The 26430-nt window shown below is 34.1% G+C and overlaps 2 protein-coding genes across 4 annotated transcripts in view; one reads left to right on the top strand and one right to left on the bottom strand.

Moving 5' to 3' along the window:
- RALGAPA1 (Ral GTPase activating protein catalytic subunit alpha 1) overlaps window positions 1–15100 on the top strand; it is a 307831-nt gene extending 292731 nt beyond the window's left edge. For all 3 annotated transcript variants that reach the window (XM_051977982.1, XM_051977984.1, XM_051977983.1), the window contains 2 exons: window positions 2437–2561; window positions 13790–15100. In XM_051977982.1, coding sequence (XP_051833942.1) covers window positions 2437–2561; window positions 13790–13938 — 274 coding nt within the window. In that variant the 3' untranslated portion in view covers window positions 13939–15100. The remainder of the gene's footprint in view (window positions 1–2436; window positions 2562–13789) is intronic.
- A 1043-nt stretch (window positions 15101–16143) lies between these two features.
- INSM2 (INSM transcriptional repressor 2) lies at window positions 16144–19660 on the bottom strand. Its single transcript, XM_051973491.1, has one exon. The coding sequence runs from the start codon at window positions 18738–18740 to the stop codon at window positions 17076–17078; it is 1665 nt and encodes a 554-aa protein (XP_051829451.1). The 5' UTR covers window positions 18741–19660; the 3' UTR covers window positions 16144–17075.
- Window positions 19661–26430: the final 6770 nt, after the last annotated feature.

Genomic DNA, 26430 nt, shown 5'->3' with positions numbered 1-26430 from the left:
AAGTCTAGGTTTAGCATTTCTTTCAGCTTTCAGTCTTCTCCCTTTCTATCATACCTTCTATCTGCCATACTTGATTATCCCTTTTCTTGTTGTGATAGGTTTTACATTTGGGAATGTGTTTGCTTCAGATGTATTAAGGTTTGCTTTAGTTCTGCCTAATTTGTGTATAGGCTTTAAATATAATAAGATAAACTAAAAGGTTTCATTTATAGCCTTCTGAAAGTAGAGCATTTTAAAAGCAGGTAGGTGTCTCCACCCTATTTTTCATGAAGCATTTTACCCATTCAAGCAGACTTTTAAAAACAGCTTGTTTTGATAGCAGAGTGTTCTCCTGTGGGCCTTCAGCCTTTGCTTCCTGGCAGCACCTTTGGTGTGAAAAAAGAGTGATCAATTGGGAGACTATCAGTGCCAGCATGCATAGAGTGATAAGTTAACACACCACTGGGAATTTCTAGGGCCCACCAAGATACTTCACTTCTAATGTGCTAACAAGCTCATTTTTCTACCTCTTGCTTCTTCAGTTATTTTTTTTTCTCAGAAGAGCTTAGAAGTTGAGTGCATCAGGCATAATGAAAAGCTCTGTAGGAGGGAGAAGCAATAACCCCATTTTTCCCTTTTCAGCCAAATAGAAAATTAGTTTCTGGTAATACACAAAGGCCAGTATTTTTTGTACAAGGGGCACTGCTGTGAATCAAAGGACTCTATTAACTGCAGAAAATTCAGCAGCTGTGAATCTCCCCCAAAGAAAAAAGTACTTTCCAACAAGTTGTGAGATAGGTAGTATTATTTAGATCGAACCATCAAATTCATCTGCTTCCATTTATTAATCATATAACTTTTTAAAACTGTTTTATTATTGTCTATGTTAAGATTTAATTATATCATTCTATCATAAAATCCTCATTAAGCATTTTATATCATACTTTGCCCCACTAATACTACTAATACTACTTACAATCATTGCAAAAATAGAATTCTCTTAAAGTTATATAATCCCAGTATTCAGTTTAAAATAACAGAAATTATAATAATTTTAATATCTGTTATATAAAATATAATGAAATAATATGCCAGCTATATTTTTTCTTTCTTCTCATTTGAAAGTTAAAAGATAGTCAGAACTAAAGGTCAAGTGCAAGATGAATATATAGTCTTTTGTATTCACCCTTGCCCTTTTTTTCCCACCTTTTCCTTTTTTTCCTCCATGAATAGCTAATATAGTTCATTCAAGATTAAAGTATTTATTCTCGATCATTACTTGAAGTTAACATAGTCACCAAAATTTAAAATATCTAAACTGATAATCAACAAGAAAAGAAAGTGTTAAAATACTTAAATTTTTGTTGAAAAAATTAACTGTGATAGACCAATGGGAGCAAATTTATTGCTTTTTGCTTATTTAAATGTATTATATAAGGCCTGTCTTTGTACACATAGTACAACAGGACAATTTTTAAGAGTTGTAGGAGAAAGGTTAACTGATTTCTCAGTTCAGGAACTGTACGACATGAAATCAGCATGCTAGTTTTCCTGATAATTGTATGGTGCTGCCTGCTGTTCTATGTTCTGACAGCCATTTCCATAGTTGCTTTCATGAACAACAGAAATATCCTCTCCCTTTCTTGCCTTTTCTATGCTTACAGCACAATCAGGCCTGCTGAAATAGGAAGCCTGGAGTGGATTGTTCAGAAGCAACACTTCAAGATACTAGTTTCTTGTCAATAATATCAGGGAAGAGGATATGGTAGAAAAGGAAGTATGGTATTTTTCTGTCAGTTCCAGTGCCCTGCAGATATTTTGTTAGCCAGTGTTTAAGGATCCTGTATACTCTGTAGATATTCCTGCTTGTCTTTGTGTATTGGCTGAGTATTTTTTCTCACATAAAGATTTATTTGTCTGTTAGCTGTTTAGAGATCATGGCAGTATTAGTATTTTCACGTAAAATGTGAAGTTATTGAGGCAGAAAAACATTTTTTAAGTATGCAAAAAATCTTTCACAATAAATCTTTACAAACAGAAGCTAAACTTTTGGACACACTATGTGCTACTTTTCAAACTAAATCATTTCAGGCTAATTTTAAAATGGAGGAGAGGACAAGTCCAGTTTGACCTGAAATCACTTAAATTCTTTTTCAAACATAATTAAATATCTTTAATATTTTTTGATGTCTGATATAAATATTATGTGCTAAAGAACACACCAATAAAAGTAGAAAAGCACATATTAAATATCTTAGTAATTTTAGATTAAGAACTTTGATCTCCCAAAGGTCATAATTTTGATGTGGGAGTGGTCTGAAAATTATAGAATAGACTTGGCCATGAATATTGTATTTATTACATAGAAGAAATATGTTAACATTAACAGTTGTCCTCATGGGCATTATCTATTTAAATGAACTACATTTAAATTCATCCTTAACTAGAGGAAAATAGCTATGAAGAGAGAGCACGCTATTTGCAATCTATTGTCCAGCACCACTTAGAGCCAACCACATTTGAGGATTTTGCTGCACAAGTTTTCTCTCCAGCTCCCTATCATCACTCAACATCTGATACAGGTAAGAATGCTAGAAACTCTGGGTCCTTTCTTTGAATTTATCAGAATTTGAAATGCAATACCCTTTTTCTAAAACCTTAAAAATAATTGAAAACTTTATTTTATCTGAAATAAGTGACAATCACCAAAATACCATGAGTAACATCACAATATTGGTCTTTAAATTTGACTTATGAATTTGAATACCTTGAAGCTGAAGGCTAGAGGTGTTCATTGATATTCATTTTATATTTCACTAATTTAGCAAAAAGTTCTATGATCAAGAATCATTATTAAGATTTTTTAAAAAATGAAATATAATTTGAATGAGTAATCTGACATAATTTATAGAGATTCAAATTTGGTAATCAAAAAATCAATTTTTCTATATATATTTTTTTCAGTTCATAAGGCCAAAAATAAAACTAGCTTCAAGTTAGAAATATTTGATTTAGGTTTATACGTGTGTGTGTGTGTGTGTGTGTGTGTGTGTGTGTGTGTGTGTGTGTATACACATAAAATATATATATGTATAAACCCATATGTATGTGTATACACACATCACACACACACACACACATATGTATATATTAATGTGTAAAAGGGTACAGCATTTTCCACAATTAACTATTTTTAAAGAAATCAGTATGAAAACAAATAACTCATCAATAACAGGCCACATCCTGTTCTGATACTACATTGTACTTCTTATGATTGTTTCATTTATTTTATTTTCCCTCTTTAGATCATTAAATATCAGTTCTGTTTGTCTGAAGGTAAGACAGTGTCCAAGACTCAACCTTTATTCTTTTACTCTTGTTTTTTTTTTTTTTTTCCCCCGTTGTTGTTGTTATTTTTAACTAGAGAGCTAAGCTTTATAACTCAGACATTTACAAACTTAATGCTTCCCTGGTTCATACTAAATATTTCAGAAGTTTTTACTAAATTTTTCCAAAGTTAGTGTTTTACTAACCTCAGGTCTGCATGAAACACTAACACTGGTTCTGGGATAAAGATGACTAAAGATAAAAAGCTTTGGTTGAAATTATTAAATTTCAGAAGTGAAATTATCATGTTGACCTTTTTTATTTCTCAGCATGAACAAGTAGTCCAAATAAATGGCATTGGTGTACACAACTTTGCATCATTAATAGATATCCTACAGTGACATCCAAAAGGAGCAGGAGAAGAAGAATACAAAAAAAGATTGAAATTCCTCAGTCATAAACTTTGTTTTCTAAGTGTCAAATAAGTTCAGATGATCTAGAATACATTAATCTAAGGAAAGAAATAATATAGTTTGCTAAAGGATATGTAGAAATAATGGATTAGGATTTAGCAAACAGTAGTTAAATTCTTATATCAAAGTAGTCATTAAAAACCTGAAGATAAAAATTTAAGTGTATTAAATTGATGGGTAAAATCTTAGGAAAATGAGAATGATATGAAAATGAATTAATGAAAATTAATTTAAGGAGACATAAAAAAATTAACATTAGTTTTGACCAGTTTGTTCTACCACCTGAAATTATTCCTCATCAGGGAAAAGATAAATAGGAGAAAATTATAAAAATAAAATAATAAGTGGATCCATGAATACTAGTCACATATCCTGGCTACTTCTTACTTTATTAAGAGAAAATAATTTTTGATGAATATCAAACCATCTTATTTAAAATAAATGATGATTTTTGGCATGTCAGACATTTAGCCCACAATTTTACCAAAATAAAATGAAAGTGGATTTTTTTTTAAGGATTCAATTGGATACAAAACAGACAATATTAAAAATGTTCATTTTAGGAGACAATTGGGGAATAGAACTACAAGTGTTTAATGAAACAAATTTTCTTCAAGGAAAAGCTATTTTTCATATAAATATCAGTACTGTTGATAAAATATTGTATATTTTAAGCCACTAAAATTATCCTTTAAGACTAAACATTTGATTAATGCAATTCTCAGTTTAATATAATGAAATAAAAATAAATTTAGTTACTCCTTCATCTCTCCCCTCATCCCCACCAAAAAAAAAGATGACAGAGCTGTGATCTCTTGAATTTTTTTTTTCCTTTTGACCTTATTCCCTTTAGAATGATCCTACCAGTCTTCTACTGAATCTATAAGGAATGGTACAAGAGGATACACATAATAAAAGTTAAGCCAAAATAATGATTACCCACCAGCCTACAGATTTCCAAAGCTGCGAATTAGCTGAAATATTACAATTGGCAGTTTTTGTTTTAACCGAAAATGTGTTGAATGCATACATAATTGAGATTCATAAGTATCTTAAAGATAGAATATTCACTGAACCATTATAATAAATTCTGTCAAAAATTACATTCATTTTGATGTATAATTTCTAATCATCCCTATGACATAATTTAAATTATTTTCTTTATTAGTGATAACATTTTAAAAATAGTCATTTTAAATCTAAAATCAGTATGTTAACCTAATTTTTCAAAATAGGTTCTGTCTAATCAGTAGATTGATATTTAAGAGAAATTGTTTTTATTACCAAACACATTGAAGAACTAATGTGATGCCATGTTCTATTGGTTTTCCAATAGCTAGTTTAAAGCATTATTAGATTTCTTCTCTTTTATTTAAAAAAAAAATACTATGGGGGAAATTCCCTTTACCTTCATCTTAGTCATCTGACATATCCTTTTATCTTCATCTTATTCACCTGATATATGAATAAAAATTCTCAAAATCTTTGATGTTTTTATTTAAAGAACCAATTTATATATCAGTTTCTAAATATTTTCAGTTTCAATAAAATTTGATATGCAATTAGAGTGACTGCAATTCAAATTATTCTAAATAAAATATTTTACAGATTTTATAATTAAATTCATTCTTATCTGTAATAATGGAATGAGATAAATTACCCTGTTCAGAATTTTCAACTTTGAAATTTTTCTATATTTTAAAAAATATGGTAACTTATTATCTTTTTGAACTTTGCTTAAGCAAATATTTGACCACATGCTGGTGAGTTTTGGTGCTAAAAACCTAAATTTTTTGTTGTTTTTCAATACCATTTTAAAAAAACTCTCAAACTTCAGGTTGTTAACATATGAGAACACTATATGAATGACACTACAATTAATTTTATAACTTGGAAGTTTATTACCCTGAGGCCAGTTTAGATCAAGAGTTATTAATCTTTTTGTGTTATGATCTCCTTTGGTTATCTGGTAAAGTGCTGAGGTCTCATAGGACTATAAATAATGTAGTTTTTTCCACATTCTAGTTCACAGTCCCTATGATTAGGTTGTGAAGTTGTGAATTTTAAAAAATAATTCTAGAATCACAGAATTTGAGAGTTGGAGGAAACCTCAAAAGCCATCTACATACATAAAAAGAATCCTCACTATGACTCATCCAACTTCTGCAATTGTTAGGAAGTTTTTCCTAAAATCAAGCTTAAATTGTTTCTTGGCAACTCTACCCATTACTCCTGGTTTTGCCTCTTGAGATAAAAAAGAACAAAGCTAATCCCTCTTCCCCATGAAATCCCTTCATATACTTGAACATAGCTATATTATCCATTGAATCTTCTTTTCTTCAGATTTAACATGTCCAGTCTGATCTTCATATGTCATGCCTCAACATTAAGGAAACTCCAGTTTACCAATGTTCTTAAACAATGGTGTTAAGAATGAACACAATATCCTAGATGAGTGCTGCCATAAAAGCAAAGTACTCTGGGACTATCACTTCCTTTGTCCTAGAGGCTATGCCTCTCAATGCAACCTCACATCACATTAGATTTTGTTGTTGTTGTTGTTTTGGTTGCTATATTATATTGCTAAGTCATATTAAACTTGAAGTACAGTTTAAAAAATCCAGATCCTTTTCAGAACAACTCCACCATCTTATATTTGTAGTGTTGATTAAAAAAATTTTTTTTTGCACTTGAATGCAAGAATCTACATTGATCCCAGTTGAATTTCATCTCATTGGATTGTACCCAGTACTCTTAGATAGGTCCTTACTGTCATCTACTCTGTTACTTGTCTTATTCCTTACAGCTTTCTGTCATCTAGAAATTTGTTTAGCACACAATATATTATCAATATGCTATCTAGTGTATGCTGCTTTTATTCAAATCATTGATAAAAGATGTTAAATAACAAGGACAGGACAGATCCTTGGAGTACTCTCCTGAGGAAATCCTGCAATACAGACATTGACATCAAACCATTTCTGACTCAATCTGTTAGTATCTAATTTATATCTCTCTTCTTTACCAGAAGAGTACGAGATATTTTATCAAAAAGTGTTTTTAACATCTATACAAATTATATTTAACAGCATTCCTCTCAATTGCTTTAATAATCCTTTCAAAAAAGGAAATTAGGTTCTTTTGGCATGACCTATTCTAGATGGAACCATGTTAGCCTTCTGCAGTCACCACTTCCCTTTCTAAATTCTGGGCATCGGTCTTTAACAATTTCTTCTACATTTTCCCAAAGAATCAAAATCATACAGGCCTCTTATTTGTGGGCTGTACTCTTCTTAAAAAATTTGACATTTTCCCTTCTTCAATTTCTTCTCCCATTTAATTTAATCTTTGAAGAGTCATGGAAAGAGGCCCCACAATCATATCTAGCAAAATTTTTCAGAAATTGAAGATTTATCTCAGCTAGGAGTCAAAGACAGCTAAATGCTATCTTCCTATATGCATATCTGTCTTGATTATCATCTCCCTGCTAGCCATTTTTGTGCTGGCATTTCATGTGTAAAGATCTTTCTCCATTGCAGACAAAAAAAGAAAGAGAAAATAGAGTTAGTTTTCCCATTTTTTCCATTATAAGTTATCTCATTCCCCACAACTCCTATTCTTTTTTGTCTTTTTCCTCCCAATATAGTATTTTTAAAATTATCCCCTTTTGGAGGTTGCCTTTAGCTTTTTAATCATTCTGGAAGAGATAGACAGAGAGATCTTCTGTTATCTGGACTTCTGTTTTTTGTGTATTTCTATTTAAAATCTAGATTGGTGAATTTCTTCCTTATGTATCCACATTAGTTTCTTCAGACAAATCATATATGTTTTATTAAAATGTTTCATTTGTGTTTCCAAAATTTCATATTTGAATATCTCCCATCTCTCTTGGGCTGACTTTCCTTAAAATATGGCAAGATAAGATCCATATTCATTCACAGTCTACATATTCATAATAACTACTAAGAAATTTTCATAGCATTCATTCACCTTAATAATTGATTTATGATGTTCTAAGCAAATAGACAAAGTAAATAAGAAGTTGACCTCTGTTGATCAGGTGAACTATTTCTAAAATATAAAGCTCTCATTGGAATTAATGTTTGGCCATTTTTGTAGCCTTAAAGATTTTCAGATTCTTATTTTTAAAAATTACAAAATATTTTACAAATTACAACTATATTACATTTCATACACTATATACACATACATACATACATACACAATTCATAAAATTATTGTTAATCCATACAAAGTACAAATGAAAAGTGATATATTAGCCTTAGCTACAACCTCAGCTTGGTATTCTCTCTCAAAATCTGATCTTCCTCCATAGCCAGATACAATTTCACAATGATTCAATTGATGATTCAATAAAATCATCACAAGTTTATTGTTGAACCCAAATTTTCAACTGGGTGGATCATCAAAACAGGCCATAGCTTAGTATAGCTTTAATCTTAGATAACTTGTCTGTCTCCATTTCCTACTCTATAAAACATAAGACATAAAAATCTATTAGTGTTTAATTCACAGGATGATTTGAGACTCCTAAATTGGTTTGAGCTCATTAAAAGAAAGTTATTTTATAAAGAACATATAATATATGAAAATGCTGATAGGAAAATATGTTTCATTCATTCTATAAGCTTGTATTTCTATAAATTTACACTACATCCAGGTGTATTCTACTTTTAATGCTATGAGGCTTTGTGTTTTCACTATTTTAAGGACCCCTAGTCCTTAGCGTAGTGTCTAGCACATAGTATCCACTTAAAATGCTTTGTTTACTAACTAATAAATGTTTGTTGACTGACTGAACATTGTGGTTATTCTATACTGACCAATTGAAGTTTTTGTGAATGCTCATTTGCTTCCATTTCTACATATTGTTTTTTCTACAAAATCTTTCCATTCTGTTTGTCATTCTTTTAAAAGTAGCTTGAGAATATTATATACTTACACGTCCCAAAAGCACAAAATGATACCAAATCACTTGGACTTTTCATCCCTACTGTTCTGAATTCAAAAATCTAACCATTAGAGAGATGTTCTTTTACTGCTGTGAGGTTACCAAAGATTTTTACATCCTCACGCTTCATTTTGTGAAAGATTAAATGACAGTATTTTCTGTCTGTCATGAAGTGAAATCATTTATTTACCTGCCTATTTTTTAACATTACATAATTTTTAATGATCTATTACTGTTTTCTTTATCTAGTTCCAGTGGTTTTTTCATGTTATCTTAATCAGTTTTTGGAATGAGACCTAATAATTGGTCATTGTTAAATGCTATATTTTATATTTTTAAGCATTACCATGTGTTGATGTCTCTTTATCACGACCAACCTTTGATATTTGTGCCTTTGATTCCATCTCCTCTGGAAGACTGTTCCCACAGTTATTCTTCCCACTCTTAATTCTAAGCTAATTCTTATCTATTGACTGTTTCCTGGCTACCTTCAAACATATTTGTCTCCCTCAGCCTCAAAAAACCCTTTACTTGACTATTGATTTTATAAACAAATTCCTTGTACAAGTTGTCTAAATTATTCCCTACTTTTTCCCTATTCTCACTCACCCCTCAGCCCCTTGCAATCTGACTTCCAACTTTATCACTCAACTAAGAATTCTCTTTCCAAAGTTACAAATGATCTCTTACTTTCCCAAATACAATTACCTTTTCTGTCTTTATATTGCAATATTGGACATGGATGAGCAGCCTCATTTCCAGGATATTCTCTCCCTGAGTTTTCTTGACACTGCTTTCTTTTGATTTTCCTAATTGTGTGTTCACTTCTTATTCCTATATTGATATGCCCCAGGCGCTTTCTTGAGTCTTCTTTTCTTATCTCTCCTTTGTTTTCTCGGTAATTTCATCAGTTCTTCTGGGTTTAGTTATCATATCTTTGTAAATGACTTTCATATATTGAAACCCAGACTTCATTTCTCTTTTCCACCCAGTCTTCTACCTTGGAATGCCTATTGGACATTTGCGACTGAGTGATCCATAAACATCTCAAAGATAAGCAAAATTCATTATCTTTCCTCACCCAAACTTTCCCTCTTTCTTCTCAATTTTTGTTGAGAGTACCATTTGCCTTCTGGTAACCTTGGTTCACAACCTTGAAGTCATTCTTAGCTCTTTAGTCTCACACTCTCTGATCAGTTGCTTATAATAATGACACTTTATAGTCATTTGCACTTTAACATTTGTTTAAAAAAAAAAAAAAACACCCAAACCTATATTTTATCTCATTTGATTCTCACAATTCTATAAAATCTATAAAATAGATATCTTTATTTTATTTTTCAGACTAGGAAAGTTAGTCTTTATCAGTGACTTTGTGAGTCACATTTCCTGGTCTCACAAATAATAAATGCCTGATCAGGAGTTGAACTTTGGTCTTCCTTGACCAGACCCAGCACTATCAGCTGTGCCAACCAAGCTACAGTACTAGTTGATATTAAGTTCTCTTTAACTCAAGCTTCTCCCCATCTCAAATTCATCCTTCAAGTACTTACCAAAAGGAGATTCCAAAAGCATAGGTGTCATTCTGCTACTCAAAAAGTTTCTAGGATTAAATACAAAGTACTTTTCTTCATGTTCAAGTTAATTTTCATTTTACCTTTCCAGGCCTGTGGCAAATTAGTATGTATCATATACATTCCAAACCACCTTGCAGTTTGTGGTATTATATACAATCTCCCATCTGCACAGTCCTGGCCTCCATGCCTGAATGCTTCCATTAAGCCTCAGCTCAAGCACCACCTTTTATACAAGGTCTATCCTGATCTCTCACCTATCTGTTGGTCTCCGTAGGAAATAAGTTTGTATTTATTTTGTATATATTTGTCTCTGTACATGCTGATCCCCTTTTCAAACCAAATGGAAGGGTCTGGTTTTAGAACATAATAGGCATTTAACAGATATTGTTGTTTATCACTGAGTGATAAAAAATATCCACATCAATACTTGGAGTTTGGTGTTTCAGTTCAAATCAGCAGACTTTTATTAAATACCTACTATATGCAAGACACTGTTCTGAGTACAAAAATAGGACATTTTCATACACAGTGAATTAACCTGTTATGATTTGGGGATTTTTTGGTGGAAAAAAAATTTCCCTCAACTTCTATTCTTTCTTCTCCTTATTCATGTCCAGAGTTCACTTATTTTTACTTCTTTGTATTTAGGAATCTGAAATCTAATTAGCTTGAGTTTGCTTTCTGAATTTGCAGTTTTTAAATGTCATCAGTGGGTCACATCAAAACTTCTAGAGTTCCATACATCTAGAGACAAACAAAATAAATCACATGCTTTTTAAAAAAAAATGAGCCATATAATTAACTTGTCATTTCCATTGATTATGACTATTTGTAATGATGGTGTATTAGCTGGTAACAACAAACCAGGGAAGTTGGAAACAAAAAGGAAACAAAAAAGGAAGAAGGGCTAGGGGAAGGTGAGTAGTAATAAAAGCACTCATTTTAATTAGCTTTCTTTAGAAACAGTCTGTATCCAATCATGATATCAATATTTACTTTTTAATATAGTCGATCACAAACTTTTTTGTAGCTTGTATTCTCCTAACAGTGTATCTACTAGTATACTATTATCTTAGTGTAATAAAAATTAAATAAATTAACAAAACTCACACTACAAACATCATGTCTCACTTAGAATAGAATGTTGAAGTCAATTTATACATTTCTCTTTCCAATGCTTTTGAAAATTAGTACATGTCCATTGCAAATTTATTTTGCTTGTATTTATCGTAAATCATCCTACATGACCAGAAGTTGACATTCAAGTGTCATATGCTAAAAATAATGACAAACAAATACCAATCAACTTGATTCAGTTCTCTGTAATTTGGGGAAAGAGATTTTTGTTTATTTTTGTTGAGTTTTATATATATTGAGAGCAAAGTGTTTAAGATAATGCCATGAGTTCAGGAGAAAGATTAGAAAGCCAATGGATTTGGACTGTTTTATAGACTTCTTTTTTCTTCTTCTTTCCTGTCTTGCTGTGTAACTGTTAGTTGGTAAGTACAATATGTTGGATTTACAAAACAATTCTTTAACTGTGAAATCACTCATCACCTTAACCATGCTTTCAATTATATAACCAAAACCTGATTACTCTCTTCTCTGTTCCTCAGTTAACACCTGTCAAACTGTGCAGTGTGTCTCATATCTATTATAATTATCTTCTCTCCTATTTCCTCACTTCTATCTACTCTTTCATCATTTCTTCATTAACAACAAAGAAAGAAATGCAGTGATAGTTCTCTTCCTCCCCAAACCTCCACTAGAAAGCATTGGCCAACTCAAGGTAAAAGCCAAAGGAAGCCCTGTCCTTCTTGCTGGGAATGGTGTGCTTTACCAGACAAGCATGGACTCCTGCCTGTTGTCTGCAATGCATTTCTGAAGGGGGCTAGTGGTTCATGGGCTTTAATGGTTCACCCAAGTCAGATAAAAAGTGGGGAAATGACACATTTCCTTATATTTTAGGATACATAGGTCATTTTAATCCTAGTTAAGAAAGAATTAATATTGAAACACTACCATTGAGAAAGGGACAATTTGACTTGGATTTTGTTTGACCACAAACTCTTAATGTACATTTGTTTTTTTATACATTTATGGTATTTGGCCTTTTAGATACTCTAGAAACTTTGATTCATGATGAGATTTATTAAATATACTTGAAGTTTACTACCATCTCAATAAGAGCCACTTTCCTACGAAAATTTTATTTTGCATTCATAGCTTCAGTTTTGCAAATTAGAGTAAAGGCAAAAATAAATTGAGAAGTAAATTATAATTAGGAAGTTTTAAGCAGTAGATAATGGCTGCAATTGCCATTTATTATAATACCTGATTAAGATTGTATGTTTATTACCCAATATATATATCAGTAGCCACAGCTAGGCTGTGTGGCGTAAGAGAATGCTATATTTGAAGTCAGAGAACCTGATTCAATACTGGCTCTGCTATTTACATGCATGAGCTTAATCTTCCTGGGCCTCAGTTTCCTTATCTGTAAAAAGGAGGAGGTTGAACTAAATGATTTGTAAGGTCCTTACCACTCTAAGTCTTTGATCTTGTGATTACATATGAGCACTATTATCTTTAAAGAATTATAATGGAGAGTCTAAACAAATGCCTTGGGAACTGTAGACTGCATTACTAAACTGTTGGCTGCATTACTAAACTGTTATTGCTTCATACTTGCAATTTTTTCTTTGTTGTCTCTGCAAGTTTTTTGGTGGATTTTTACTCTTTTTGCTTTGTTCAGATGAGAGCTATGTTCCATGGAAACATTTAAATGGAAATAACTAATTTTCTTAATAACAAGGAATTTAGTCTTGATAGCTAAATAATTTTCCTTTTTTTTTTTTTTTTTTAAGATATATTTACTGTGGTTACTTTTTTTTCTTCCCTGTGGAAGAACTAGAAATATCAAATAAAAGAAATGGTATTATTGATCTATGCTAAATTATGGCATTTTTTGAAACTTTTTTTCATTTAGACATTTAAATTTTTAGAATCTCTGTTATGCAAAACTTTGCTTTGGTTCTTTCCATAAAGGAAATTACTTAATATCTTTAATGACTTTAGTTTGACCTTCTAAAGCTTTTTTTAAGAATATTTTGGAATATTAAATTTAAGCCATGAATGCCAACACCCTGAAGCTTATTGTAAAGGAACTAGCCCTATTTACCTGCATCTTGAACCCTGCATGCTTATGGTGGCTCTAGATCCCTCCCCTTCCTGGTTGTAAGGAAATTGCTCCCCATAGCTTCTATTTCAGATACTCTGGTTGGTCCTCCCCATGATATTTTGAGGTTTTTCCCCTGCTAACAATAGTGATTTTCAGTGAACTTACAGTGCTTAATAGGACATTCTAATGAATAAATATTGTTTATCAGAAAGATTCTTTTTTAAAGATGTATATTGCTGGGATATTGGTACTAACAGTTTGTCTCTTGCTGTTTCTACAGGCTCCTGCCCGGAGACTCTACCCAGCGAAACTTCAACAGCATTGCAGATGGATGGGACCGATTTAGCTTCTCCAATGTCTCCACGAACCAGCAAGAGCCGAATGTCTATGAAACTTCGCCGCTCCTCTGGCTCAGCCAATAAATCCTAAGGAGACAAGCAACTGCAGCATTTTTGAACAATGAACATTAGTCTTGAGCAGTTGAATTAGCACTGACAATGTTTTTCCCCTCAGAATTTAGCCAGGTGTATGTCTACTATCACACATATGCTCCTTCCTGTACATTTATTTTTAGAAAACAACACTGATATTTTATTTCTAACTTAATATTTTAGCTTCTGGATTGCTGTGGGGTTTTTAGTTACACTCTTAAGCTTCCACTTTTTTGGTGTCGTTTATATACCGTATCCCTTAATTTTCTTGATAATTATGTCTAAATTTTCACTTTTACCTCCAGGGGTTAACATTGAACCAAATATGTAATTGGAAAAAAAAAAATTCTCATTTATTGTGTGTAACTTTCTTAGCAAGCTAAACATATACAGTTTTTAAAAGCATAACAATTTTAAATTTAAGCATTTGTAAAGTCCAAGCAAGACACAAATTTATTAATGCACAGGATGTGTATAGATTATTTATGTTATTAAAAGTAAAATAATTACAATAAATGGTCTTTTAGTATTTCAGTTTCCACTTGAAAAATTTTTTTAGTATTAGATTTTCTTTCCCAGTGTCTCATTTCCTAGCCATGTGGATAATACCATGATAAATCAAAAACCTAGAAAAATCACTGTGCTACACTCCAACTTATGCTTGCCTTCTAATTATTTTTTATAATACTTTCCTTTTAAAATGGTATCACTGATCAAAGCCATTCTGTTTTGAGATTGTGGCCCTGATCATCTGGCCCAGGATCTTAGTGGATCAATAGTTTCTTATACATGGAAAAAATATTTTTCCAGTATAACTTCCTTGGTCAAAATTATGTGTACTATTAAAGAAGATAAGGGAACATTATCCAGGAGTCATACTTAATCTATTGTTAATATTGAACTTAGAGGTGTGGATCAGTACACAATCCAATCCTCCAGAGTATTTTCCTACAACAGAGGAGCTGCTCGTATTTTGTGTTGTGGCATCTCTCCTAAGGAAATGTAGCATGGCATTGGTTCTAACTGCATGTGTAAATACATCATACAGGCAACTAGAGAAATATAAATTATGTATGGTCATTCATGTAATATCTACAGATTTGTAATTGTTAAAGAAAAGATGACATATTTAATAATACAATAAAAATTATTCTTACCAATTTCTGTTCTTGAGTGCTGTTTGAGTTTTAGTGTTTTATGCCTTTAAGGCAAGTAGAATTAATACATAATAAAGAATAGATTTAGTTTATCTTCTCAATTTAAAAGTGGATCTGAATTCTCTTTCTGGGGATGTACTTTGAACCCAGTTCACAATACATCTCTCTAATTTAAGATTGTCTCCAGTGACTTCTTTCCCTGCATACTTTGAGTTATGCCAATAATTGTCTCAGCTGCTTGATACCTTAATTTCTCTTATTTGCTTTTGATATTGCTGCTCCTTTCATATGATAAACTGAAACTTTATACAAAAGGGGGTTAAATTCTTTTTTAAGGAAATAAATTTTTCTGATCAAGTGTCAAAAACATCTTTTTGTTGTTTTTGTTGGTAAGCAGAAATTAAAAATTGAAAATACAAGAGAGCCCCAATTCTATTTAGCTGTAGAAAATAGTCTTATTATAAGAAGTGCATTAGATGTATGGAGTTAAAAGTTTAAAAGTTAAGGAACAAATTAAATAATCCAGAAGACTAAGATGAAGAGTTACGGAATGAAGGAACTCTTTCAATTCTAATGTGCTTCCCCCCCCCAAAAAAAAAACCTACTAGAAAAGTAGGATAGTAGAAGACAGGAAATAATGAAATAATTACTTTGGAAAAATTAAGCTACATAAAGTTTTTTTTTTTTTAACTTCCAGTTTGAAAAAAAAAAACAAAACAGCAATTCAAATTAAGACCAAATTTGAATCTTTGGTATTAACTTAAAAAAAAAAAGGGGGGGGGGGAAGGTCAGTATTCCAGGGGAAGATTAATTTAGTAGAAATTAAGCCAGTATTTCAAAGAGAATTACTTCTCTTTGAAATACTGGCTTAATTTCTATATTTCTATATACGATGTATATACTGTTACTAGGAATTTAGTTTATTTAAAAAGAAGATTGTGTTAGCCCCTATTTAAAATTAATTCTCCCTTCTCTTGCCCACTGTGTCTTTCAAATGGGTTCTAGTCAATCATGTGAATGTAATGTCTATCAAAAAACACAAGACACAAGCTAAGCACATTTATTTGGAGAGCACCATACACCTCTGGATAATAGAAACAAGGATAAGGATGTATAGAATGTACATTGACCATGATTTATAAAAAGTAATTCAAAAGTCACAGATCCATTTTTTAAAAAGATTAAATGAATTGCCTTCAGTTTTATGATGTATTACATCTTTTTGTAGGTTCATATTCAGTACAAGAAATGAAATTGCAAAAAAAAAAAAAAAGTATTACCACAAATTGAGTGAAGTGTTACTAAAGAAGTAAATTTTTAACTTCAAAAAACCAGTCTAAGATGGGTTTTTAAAGTTATTTTTAAATAGTTCAAGGAAGTTTAACTTACATAAAAGTGAAAGGGGGAGGATATACCTCAAGTCGAAACTATTAGTCAATTAGCACTTCTTCCACTTTGGGATATATCAGTTTGATGGAATTGAGGGGATATGTTTACAGAGTATTAAAAACCTGAAACAAAGCTTCCTCGATTTCACTTGAGCTCAGTTTTGCCTATAGTCACATCTTGATTGAAACCTTGCTTCTTTATTGTTTTCTGTAAGTTTGGCACCAATCCCGTCTATTTCACAGAATTTACAGTAAAAAAGTATCTGAGCTCATTAAATTTTATATGGGTGCCTGCGACGACAATGGAAGCAAAATCAGCAATAACCACGTTGAACGGCTTTAAAAAGAAGAAAAGAAAAAGTCCTTTCTAGACAGACAAGTCTTCATCGAGACTTTCCATAGGAATTAACAAGTCACATAGAACTTTTTAGGGTTTCCAAGTGACTGAAGTCCAGAAAGCCTTTAGTAAAGAAAATGAGGCAAAGAAAGAGAAGGCAGAGGAAGGGTATAAATTTTTACCAGTTGGTCCCGCAGTAGCACACAATGTCCATTTCTTCCCGAATTTGTCCCAGTTTTGTTTTTGTTCGTACTCAGCAACCGGGTCTTAGAGGCATCTGGAGCAATAAGACCTGCCGGCTTTCCGAAGGGTGACATTTATTGATATGGCGAGTTAGACCCAAGGAACTGAAGAAAGTAGACGGACAATGTTTGCAAGGAAAGATCTGCTGAGTATCTCCGTCAGCTCCACTTGGTCCTTCTGAAGGCGTCCCCACTAAAGTAGGCAATAGCATTTCCTCCCGCACAGCGTGCCACAACCGGTGCTTGTCTCTGATGTCTGCAGAGGGGAAGTGTGCCCCGCAAAGCGGGCATGGAAAAGCAAACTGTAAACTCTGCTCAGGACTGTAGGTTAGCGCTCTGGCTGATCCCTCCTGATGAGTATCCAAGTGTTTGCGCAAGTAAGCCTGACGGCGAAACTTCTTGTGGCAATATGGACACAAGAAAACCTCAGATACCCCATCCCCACTGCCTTTCCCTGTACCCGGTACGCGACGCTCAGACTCTCTTTCAGTATATGGGCCCTGTGGTCGCTGAGGCTCAGGATGCTTAGTGACCTTAACATCCTGTCCGCGGGTAGTTGAGTTGGAACTGCCCTGATGCTGATCAGTCAGGGAGCTGTCCCGCATAAGAGGGTGCTGACTTTCGGTCCTTTTCTCTCTGTTATTCTCCTTACCTTCGGGTAGGAAAGGTGCGATAATGCTGTAATCAGTTGACAGCGAGGAGGAAGAGGAAAACGAGGAAAGAGCCTCGGGGACAGCTGTGGCAGCATTAGCAGTACGTGGCTTGTGCCACCGGCGGTGGGAGGCGAGATTGGCTGGGCAGCTGAAGACCTTATCGCATTCGGGACAACGGTACTCAACTCTCACTATACGAGAGCAACGGTGTTGGGCCAGTGCAAAAGGATCTGCGTACTCTTCCTTGCACAGTTGGCAAATAAATTCACCCAGTGGCGTCCGGCTGTTTTCAAGGATCCGGGAGGGGGTCCCAGGTGTCTCCTCCTTGATTTTCAATCCCAGAACTGGGGATGTGGTTACTTCATCCGCGAAGCTCAGCCTCCTCATAGCCTTCGGCTTCTTGGCACTTGACACTGCTGTCCCAGATCCTGACGCTGACACAGGTCCTGGATGTCCCTTGTCATACCGGTCGTCTCCAGTGCCCTGTTTCAGGCCCTGAAGAGTAACACTTAGGGGAGCTGACTCCGGCTTTGTAACAGCTTCTGGGAAAGGTGCCAGAAGTGGCATCAAAAGCTGCTCTACCGAAGATGGGGCATACGGGAGTGCCACTGTGGAAGAGAAAGCAACCGCGGCTGTGGTGCCTCCCGGGAAAGATTCAGCTGAAGCAGGAGAACTGAGGCAGCGCTCCAGGAATGTCTCTCGCAACTCCGCACCTGCCGGCTTAGCTGGACTAGGACTGGGACCAGGGGTCGAGCCTCCTCCCAGCCCCCTCACAACGCTTTCCCGCCGGCTTGGTCCAGTACTTTCTACTGTACCCAGGCAGGACGATGACGGTTGAGAAGCCGCTTCCCTCTCCTCCTTTTTTACCTTTTCCAATGAGAATTCCAACCGCTCCTTCACGCTTCCTTGGGGACTGGGGGAAGCCCCTCTGTGGAAAGTAGGCACCAGTAGCTGAAAGTCCCGACGCATTCGATAAGAACCTCCCAGTCTCTTGGTTCTTTTCACCAGAAAGCCCCTCGGCATGATGGAGTTGGAAGAATGTGAGAGTTAAACTGAGAGCGAAGGAGAAAGATGAGGGGTGGAGGCTGCAGGACCCGAGACTGGAGCAGGACGTTGCCACAGCCGTCATATTCTGGTCTTTATAGTTGAGACAGCAGCTGGGCAGAGGAAGCAGTCAACCTCGCTCTGGGATGGGAAGGTGCTACCCAATCGGGAGTAGAAAGCAGTGTCGGAAAGAGGGAAAAGGGGCGGGCAGGGTCTAAACTCAGCTGCCCAGACTGGCTACTGTAATGGTTGGATAAGCACCCTAGGGGAAGATGAGAGGTTGATTGCTTCGCCACGCCTTCCCCGAGTTCAAACAGCATTATCTCCTTGCACCAGCAAAATTATCCTCTTGCCAGTCCAGGTTTAGAATGATACCCATTCAAAATGGAAGCAAAGGCGCGGGAAACCCGCGGAAAGGTAAGCCTATCAATATGTGTGGGAGGTTCTACAACCTCAGTCTTCGCCACCTTCTTATCCAGTCCATGATTATACAGTCGGGTCTCTGCGCCTTCTAGCTGACCGAGGGAGTCCTCGCTAGTCCCTAGCAGAGAGAGCCTACAGCAGGCTGGTTTCGACAAAAACATGGAAGACTTTCTAGAGCTGAGAAAGAGACTGGAATTCCACCTCCTCTTCCGGCACTTCAGGCCTAGGAGAAAGAATTGGGGCGTGGACCTGTCAGAAGCCTCAGGGATGAAAAGACAGTTTTGCGGCCGAGGGCACGATTTGGGTTCCTTTTGTGATTGTACTAGGAAGGTCTAGTCTTCTTGGTGCTTAACTGGGCATGAGAAATTGGGAATTTGGTGATCTATGTTCGCGAAAGAGAAGAGGAAAGGAGTTCGCAGGGTATCTATGGGAAGCTTAGTTAGAAGGGGTGTGTAAAATGAGTAACAAGTGAAAGCTCTTTCTACTCCCACTAAACTATTAGAGAAGCAATAACAGAAAACCAAGTGAATTAACTTTAAGTTTGCTGTTGAAGGAAACATCTATTGATTGAGGCTACTAATCTCTGAAAGCATGAGGATTCATTTGTGATTAAAGTTGCTCAGTGTGGAAATTATGCTTCCTAGAAAATCTTTAAAGCTCAAGAAATTAGTCATTCAGTCTCCTATTAGTTAAAGAGTATAACATATTTCTGATATATATATATATACATATATAAACACACACACACACACACACACACACACACACACATATATATATATATATATAAAGAGAGAGAGAGAGAGAGAGAGAGAGAGAGAGAGAGAGAGAGAGAGAGAGAGAGAGAGAGAAAGAGAAAGAGAAGGGGGAGGAGGACTACTAGGTAGTTTTCTTCCTTTCTGAGATAAGGTAATTTCCCTCTTTACACTACTTTTTTTTTTTCCATCCAAAGATATGCCTTAGTACCTCAATCTGCTTTATAGCTCCAATTAGTCTGTCAATAAACATTTGTTAAACACTTATGATGTCCAAATAAACTATCTACAGGATCATCAACAGAAGGAAGACCCCAGGAAAAAAACAAGCATTTATTAGCTGTCAATTATGTGCAAATAAAACTTAGCAAATATTACCTCCTTTTATCCTCACAATAAATAACTCTTGGAAGTAGGTGCTGTTATTAATAAATAATTAATTTAGAATTGAGAAAACTGGGACAGATGAGATGACTTACATATAGTTGGCAAATATATGAAGCTAGATTTTATTTAAAGTTTTTGCTATCTTACAGGCCCATTCCTCTATTCACTGGACCACCTACCTCCCAATAGAATTAAGGAGAATCAAATAAAATTTCCTGTAGAATGTGGGATTTTACCTGGGATTTGAAGAAATCCAGAAAAGTCAGGAGAAGATAAAGATGATGAGAGAAAACATTCCAAATATGGTTGACAATCAGTGAAATGCTCAGTCAGGAGATGGAGTATCTTGTTCAAGGAACAGCAAGGAGGCCAATGTCACTAAATTGTGAGTGTGTGGATGGAAGAGGTAAGATGATTAGAAAAATTGGGAGAGCAGTTTATGAAGAGCTTTGAATGCCAAACAGTAGATGCTGGTAGTGCCAGAGAGGCACTGGATTTTATTGAGTAGTGAGATAACATAGACGTGCACTTTAGGAAGATTACTTGGACAGCTGAGTAGAGGATAGACTTGAGTGAGGAGAGACTGGTGACAAATAGACCAACCAGTAGGCCATTGCAATTGGTCCCAGCAATAAATGATAAAAAGCCTGTGCCAGGATGGTAGAATTGTCAGAAAAGAGAAGAAGGCTAATGTGAAAGATGTTTTGAAGGTAAATTTGATAGACATTGACGATAGTTTTCATATAAGGAGGTGAAAGTGAGTTGAGTATAGCACCTACTTTTAGAGCATGGGTGACTGGGAGAATGGGAGTACCTTCCACAGCAATAGGGAAATTAGGAAGAAGGGATGCTTGGAGATTTGGGAATTAGTTTTAGATATATTGAGTTGGATATCTTTAGGACATCTAGTTTGATATGTCCAACAGGCAACTTGAGATGAACAGAGAAGTGGGATTGGTTAAAGTTGAGAATCATTTGCATAATAATTGAGTCTATGGGAATTGCTGAGATCACTAAGTAAATATTGTAAAGGAAGAAGAGAAAAGGTCCCAGGACAGAACTTTGTGGGACATCTTATAGTAGCAAGTGTGACCCTGATAAGATCCACATGTTAATCAGGATTACATGTGTTTATATATTCATGGTATAGGAATGACTCAATCAGAGGAACAGCAATTTGTGTAGCTAAGAAAAAAAGAAATATGACACTTGATGCATTCAAGGTGTCACACAGCTAGAAAGTGTTAAGTGTCTGAAACCAGATTTGAACTCAGGCCCTTCTGACTTCAGGGTTGTTGCTCTATACACTGCACCATCTTGTGGCCCTCACATAAACATCTTTTAAAATTAAATTTTATTTTCAAACCAAGATCGACCTTTTTTCCTTACTTCCCTTACTTTTCCTTACTTGTCTCACTGAGAGAGAAAGAAAAATAAAATCCTTATTACAAATATAAAATCAAATAAAAATTTTTTCATTGGCCATGTCTAAATAATATATTAATTACCTTTCTTTCAGGAAATGGGCAGGAAATGTTTCATCATAAGTCCTAAGGAAGTTCCCAAATTTTTTATGTATGTGTATATGTGTATATAGATATGTATGTGTATTATTGTTATACTTCCAAGTTTACATGCATGTACATATATATGTATCTATATTGTGTGTGTATAGTTTCCAAAATTTATGCATGCATGTGCGTGCACACGCGCGCACACACACACACACACACAACAGATGCCTTCTCATTTTCTCTCCTCCAATCTCTATCCCTGGCAATTAAGAACAACAAAAAAAACAAAATCCATTACTAAAGATATATATATATATATATTCCTATTCACATCTTGTTGACAAACACTAAAGAAAATCATGCAACCATGCTATGTCAACTAAACTTTATTGCATAATCTCAACTGGTCCCTGATTACAGCAAAGTAATTTTGTACACCTCCCTAATTAGTTTGATAGCTCATTCACTATAGTAGCTATTTCAAACTTTATTAACTATTTCAGCCTTATCCCTCCTCAAGTCTTTCATAAAACCAATCCTCTTGCCCTCTCAGTTAAGGACCTTGCCTCTCACTTAAGGACCTTGCCTTATATTTTACCAAGATAAATTAATGCCTTTCATATAGAACTCCTTATTTTCCCTTTCTCCTCATCTCAAATTGCCCAGCTGTCTTCCCAAATTATCTTTTCATTCATCTGTCCTTCACATGAAGGCACAATTCCCCACAATATGTACTTTTGAGCTCATTCTCTCCTGAATTCTTCATCTTTCCACTCCTAGAATCATACCCACTCTCTATAAAATTTAAGCTCCCTGACTACTTGCTGCTTCCTTGCTACCTACACATATTCCTGCCTTAGCCCTATCCCTTAAAAAACACCCTTTACTTAATCTGACTACTAAACCTTTTCTCAGCCCATCAACTTGCTATGTTTATCTAATAACTCTCTCCTTTCACTGGATTCTAATATTATTGTAATCTGGTCTTTATTCAATTCAAATTACTTTCTACTTTCTATGAACATTACAAATCTACTTTCTACAAAGTTATCAATGACCCTTAACAGCAAGATCTAATTTTTTAAATCAATTTTTATCATTCTTGACCTCTCCACAATCTTTGGGACATTTGGGAATCTGATGAGAGGGAAATTTGTCATTCCTACACACATATCACAGAATCTCACAATTAGAACTGACTTCAGAAACCATAAGTGTGCCAACAGTAAGAAAATTCTGAAATCAAGTAATGTAATGTCCTTGTTAGCTTTCTGGAGGTCTTGTACCAGCCTTGGTTTTAGCAGAATAATCACCACAAAAATAGTCACGAATTAAGTCCAAAGTCTTTATTATCTCCTTCACAGTCTATCTCCTTCACCTGGGGTCCGGCTAGCTTTCTGGAGGTCCTCCAGAAGACTCTTGGTTTCAGTGGAGGAATGCAAGAAGCAGGAGAGCTACCAGAGGCTGGTCAAGTCTCTCAAAGTGCAGGAGGCAGGAGAACCACCACGAGGCTGATCAAAGATGGAATCTCTCTCTTCCAATCCTTGTTGGTCCTTATATACTCTATTACAAGTACATCACACATATCAGTCTTGTAGAAATAGGTGTCAACTTATAGAACTATACTAAGTACTAAGTACATGTAAACTAGAGAATCATTATCTTAATTTTATTGAGTTAATACCTTGTTTTAGGATTAAATCAATCATACTGAAGTAGAGAACTATTAATTACCATGCTAAACTAGATAACCATTGTATTATCAATTCCACTGAGTTAACACCTTGTTGTAGAATTAAATCAATCAGCCTTAAGTATATTTCTCCAGAGGTCCTGCCCTTTACAAATTAATAAACTTTATATTATTGAATATAAAATTATGGTTGAATATAAGCATGAAATTTCTGAGAAATACATCGTTTGACTACCTACCATACAGCAATAGTTCCCATTTAGTAGTCTGTGAACCCTTTGCATTCATGATAATGATCCAAAGGGCTTGCTTCAATTGTACTTTAAGCAAAAAGCAACTACCCAATTATATTCCAAATACATTTTTTCACTGTGATAACAAAAATGAAATATGTTTATTTGAAGCATCATTTTAGGTTTATTTATATAGCAATTTAAAACCATTATGATCATGCACATAGCAATTGTTGGTGTTGTGCAGCAATATATCAAATTTTAGTCATTTCTGATTAGGAGCAATAGGTTCTTGCTGTTTCTCAATTTGTTATCAAATTGTTTTCAAACGACCAGAAGGGTTTGACATTTAAATACAAATCAATTATAGATGGATAGTCAAACAAATGAGAATACTCTCATTTGCATTCTATACATTGTATCAGAGCAGTTCCCTTGATTTGTAATTATATACCTGTTAGAGTTCAAATGTTGGAGTTTGTTCTTCTCAGAGCACAGCCGGTTTAGAGGCTTAGAGCCCTTCGGATGTCTCCAAATCCAAAGGTTCTGTCCTTCAGCCTCTGCCTCTGCTTTCTTCTGCCTCCAACAGAGATGGAAGATCTCTCTTATCTCCTTCTGGGGAGCCCAGCCACCAACTTGCCGTGGAGAGAGGGCTTCTGGCGTAGCTCCACTGAAATCCGTCAAAGTGTCGTTCCTCTCGAGTCCAGCGCGATCAACCAGCCAAGAGGAAAAAATGTATTCTGGAATGGCTGTCTCGCCTTATATGTGAACCTTCTGAGAGAATGGGATTATGGGTTTTCTCCCATAGTGCTCTCTGGCCCAAAGAGCTTTAAGGTGTGGACTCCCTTGAGTAAAGGTGGGAACACAAGCCTTGTCTTGATTAGTTCTACTTAGTACCTTGTTTCAGGTTCTGGCCAAAACAACTTCTTGTAAGATTAGATCAACTCTAATTACTTAGCAGTTAGTAAGGATTCCAACATATACCTATCTCATTAGCTATATAATTTTGTAATCAACATGTTATAAATATTAGTATTCTTTACAAATGTCAGAATGTTAGAAAACGATGAATAATAGGCATATATACTACATCATAAAATCATAAGCCATCATAAAATCATCATCACAAATGTTCCGCAGGAACAAACCTCTTAGTGAAGTAGTAAAGTTGTTTTCCCGCTTAAGTTTAACTTCTGCTTATGTTATTATTCTTCTATCTGGCAAATTTTTAAATAAACTGGTTGGTAACACTGGTTGGTCATTCAATAGAGTTCCTATAAGAGTGTAACTTGTGTCTCAGTGGGAGAAGAAAAGAAAATCATGTCTTCACCTTGTGAAGAAATTCTTTCCATATAAAGGTTAGTTAATAGATAAACTTTATTTAAAATGAAGCAATACATACAATTAAATTTTAAGCCCATCTAAACCAAGTATCATCTGTGTATCATTGAATATATATCTTGTCATTAGCCAGTAGAAAAGTAAATATTTAATATCTTACCTACATATGAATTTTCATTGACTGATTAGATAGCGAAAATAAAAATGAATTTCTATCTTTCAGCACTTAACTTACTCCATTTCTACTGTATTATATATATGTTAAATCTTCAAATATACCAATTCACTACCACCTATTCTAACATGAATTATCTGTCTCCTTTGTTTTCTTCCTTATTAGGCATAAAAAAGTATTATTATTATTAAATAAATAATTTTTAAATTTATTTTATTTTATTTTAATTTTTTATTCTATTCTTTAATATAATATAATATAAATATAATAATATTCTTTAAAATAAAATTTATTTTAAAAACAAATTAAATAAATAAATAAAGTACCTATTATTAAACTTTTTAGTCACTTTTTAAAAAGTTTACATTCCTCTTCTGTTAGGATGATTTTAAAACATTTAAATTCTAGGTGAAGTTTTATCAGTGTTTTATAAAAATAGCTTATTTAAATTTAGAAAAAACTCCTGTGAATAAAAAGATTTTTAAACATTGCTACTTCATTCAGAATTACCTTTTTTAAAAAAATAATTCTTTTTTATTATGAATCTAACAAATAACAAACCATAAACATTTCCACAAAGAACAGAAAAAGAAGACTGTTTATGATATCATCATTTTATTATATATGACTTGTACCAACATTGTCCTGTTTGACCATATCCCCTTCTGAATTTCCTATAGCTCTCTACAGTGTTTTTTTTTTTTTTTAAATTAAAACTCTCCTTTTTTTGGCCATTTTTGCTATCATCCATTCCCCTCTGCAATTTCTTCTTTCAATAAAGCCTTCTTTTGTAACAAAGTATTGTGTCAAGCAAAACAAATTCACATATTGGTCATATTTTGACAGGAATATTTCATTCTTTACAATCTATTACAAAGAGGTGGTAAACATGTTTTGTCTCTGAAGTCATATTGGTTGTTAAACTGATTGTTTAGAATTTGTTACATTTTTAAAATTCGCTGTTTCATTTTAATTGATTATTAATTTTCAATACTAACTTTGTTGAGATAGATTTAGATTTCAAGTTCTTTTTTTTTTTCAAGCTCTTATTTTTAAATAAGGAAACTGATACTGAGTGAATTAAGTGGCTTCCTCAAGGTCTTACCAGGCATTAAGTATTAAAATCTAAATTTAAAACCAGATCCTCT

This window comes from Antechinus flavipes, chromosome 2 (assembly GCF_016432865.1).
Source record: "Antechinus flavipes isolate AdamAnt ecotype Samford, QLD, Australia chromosome 2, AdamAnt_v2, whole genome shotgun sequence".
Taxonomy (NCBI): Eukaryota; Metazoa; Chordata; class Mammalia; order Dasyuromorphia; family Dasyuridae; genus Antechinus; species Antechinus flavipes.
The sequence above is the reverse complement of the archived record's forward strand: the minus strand, read 5'-3'. Positions and strand labels throughout refer to the sequence as shown.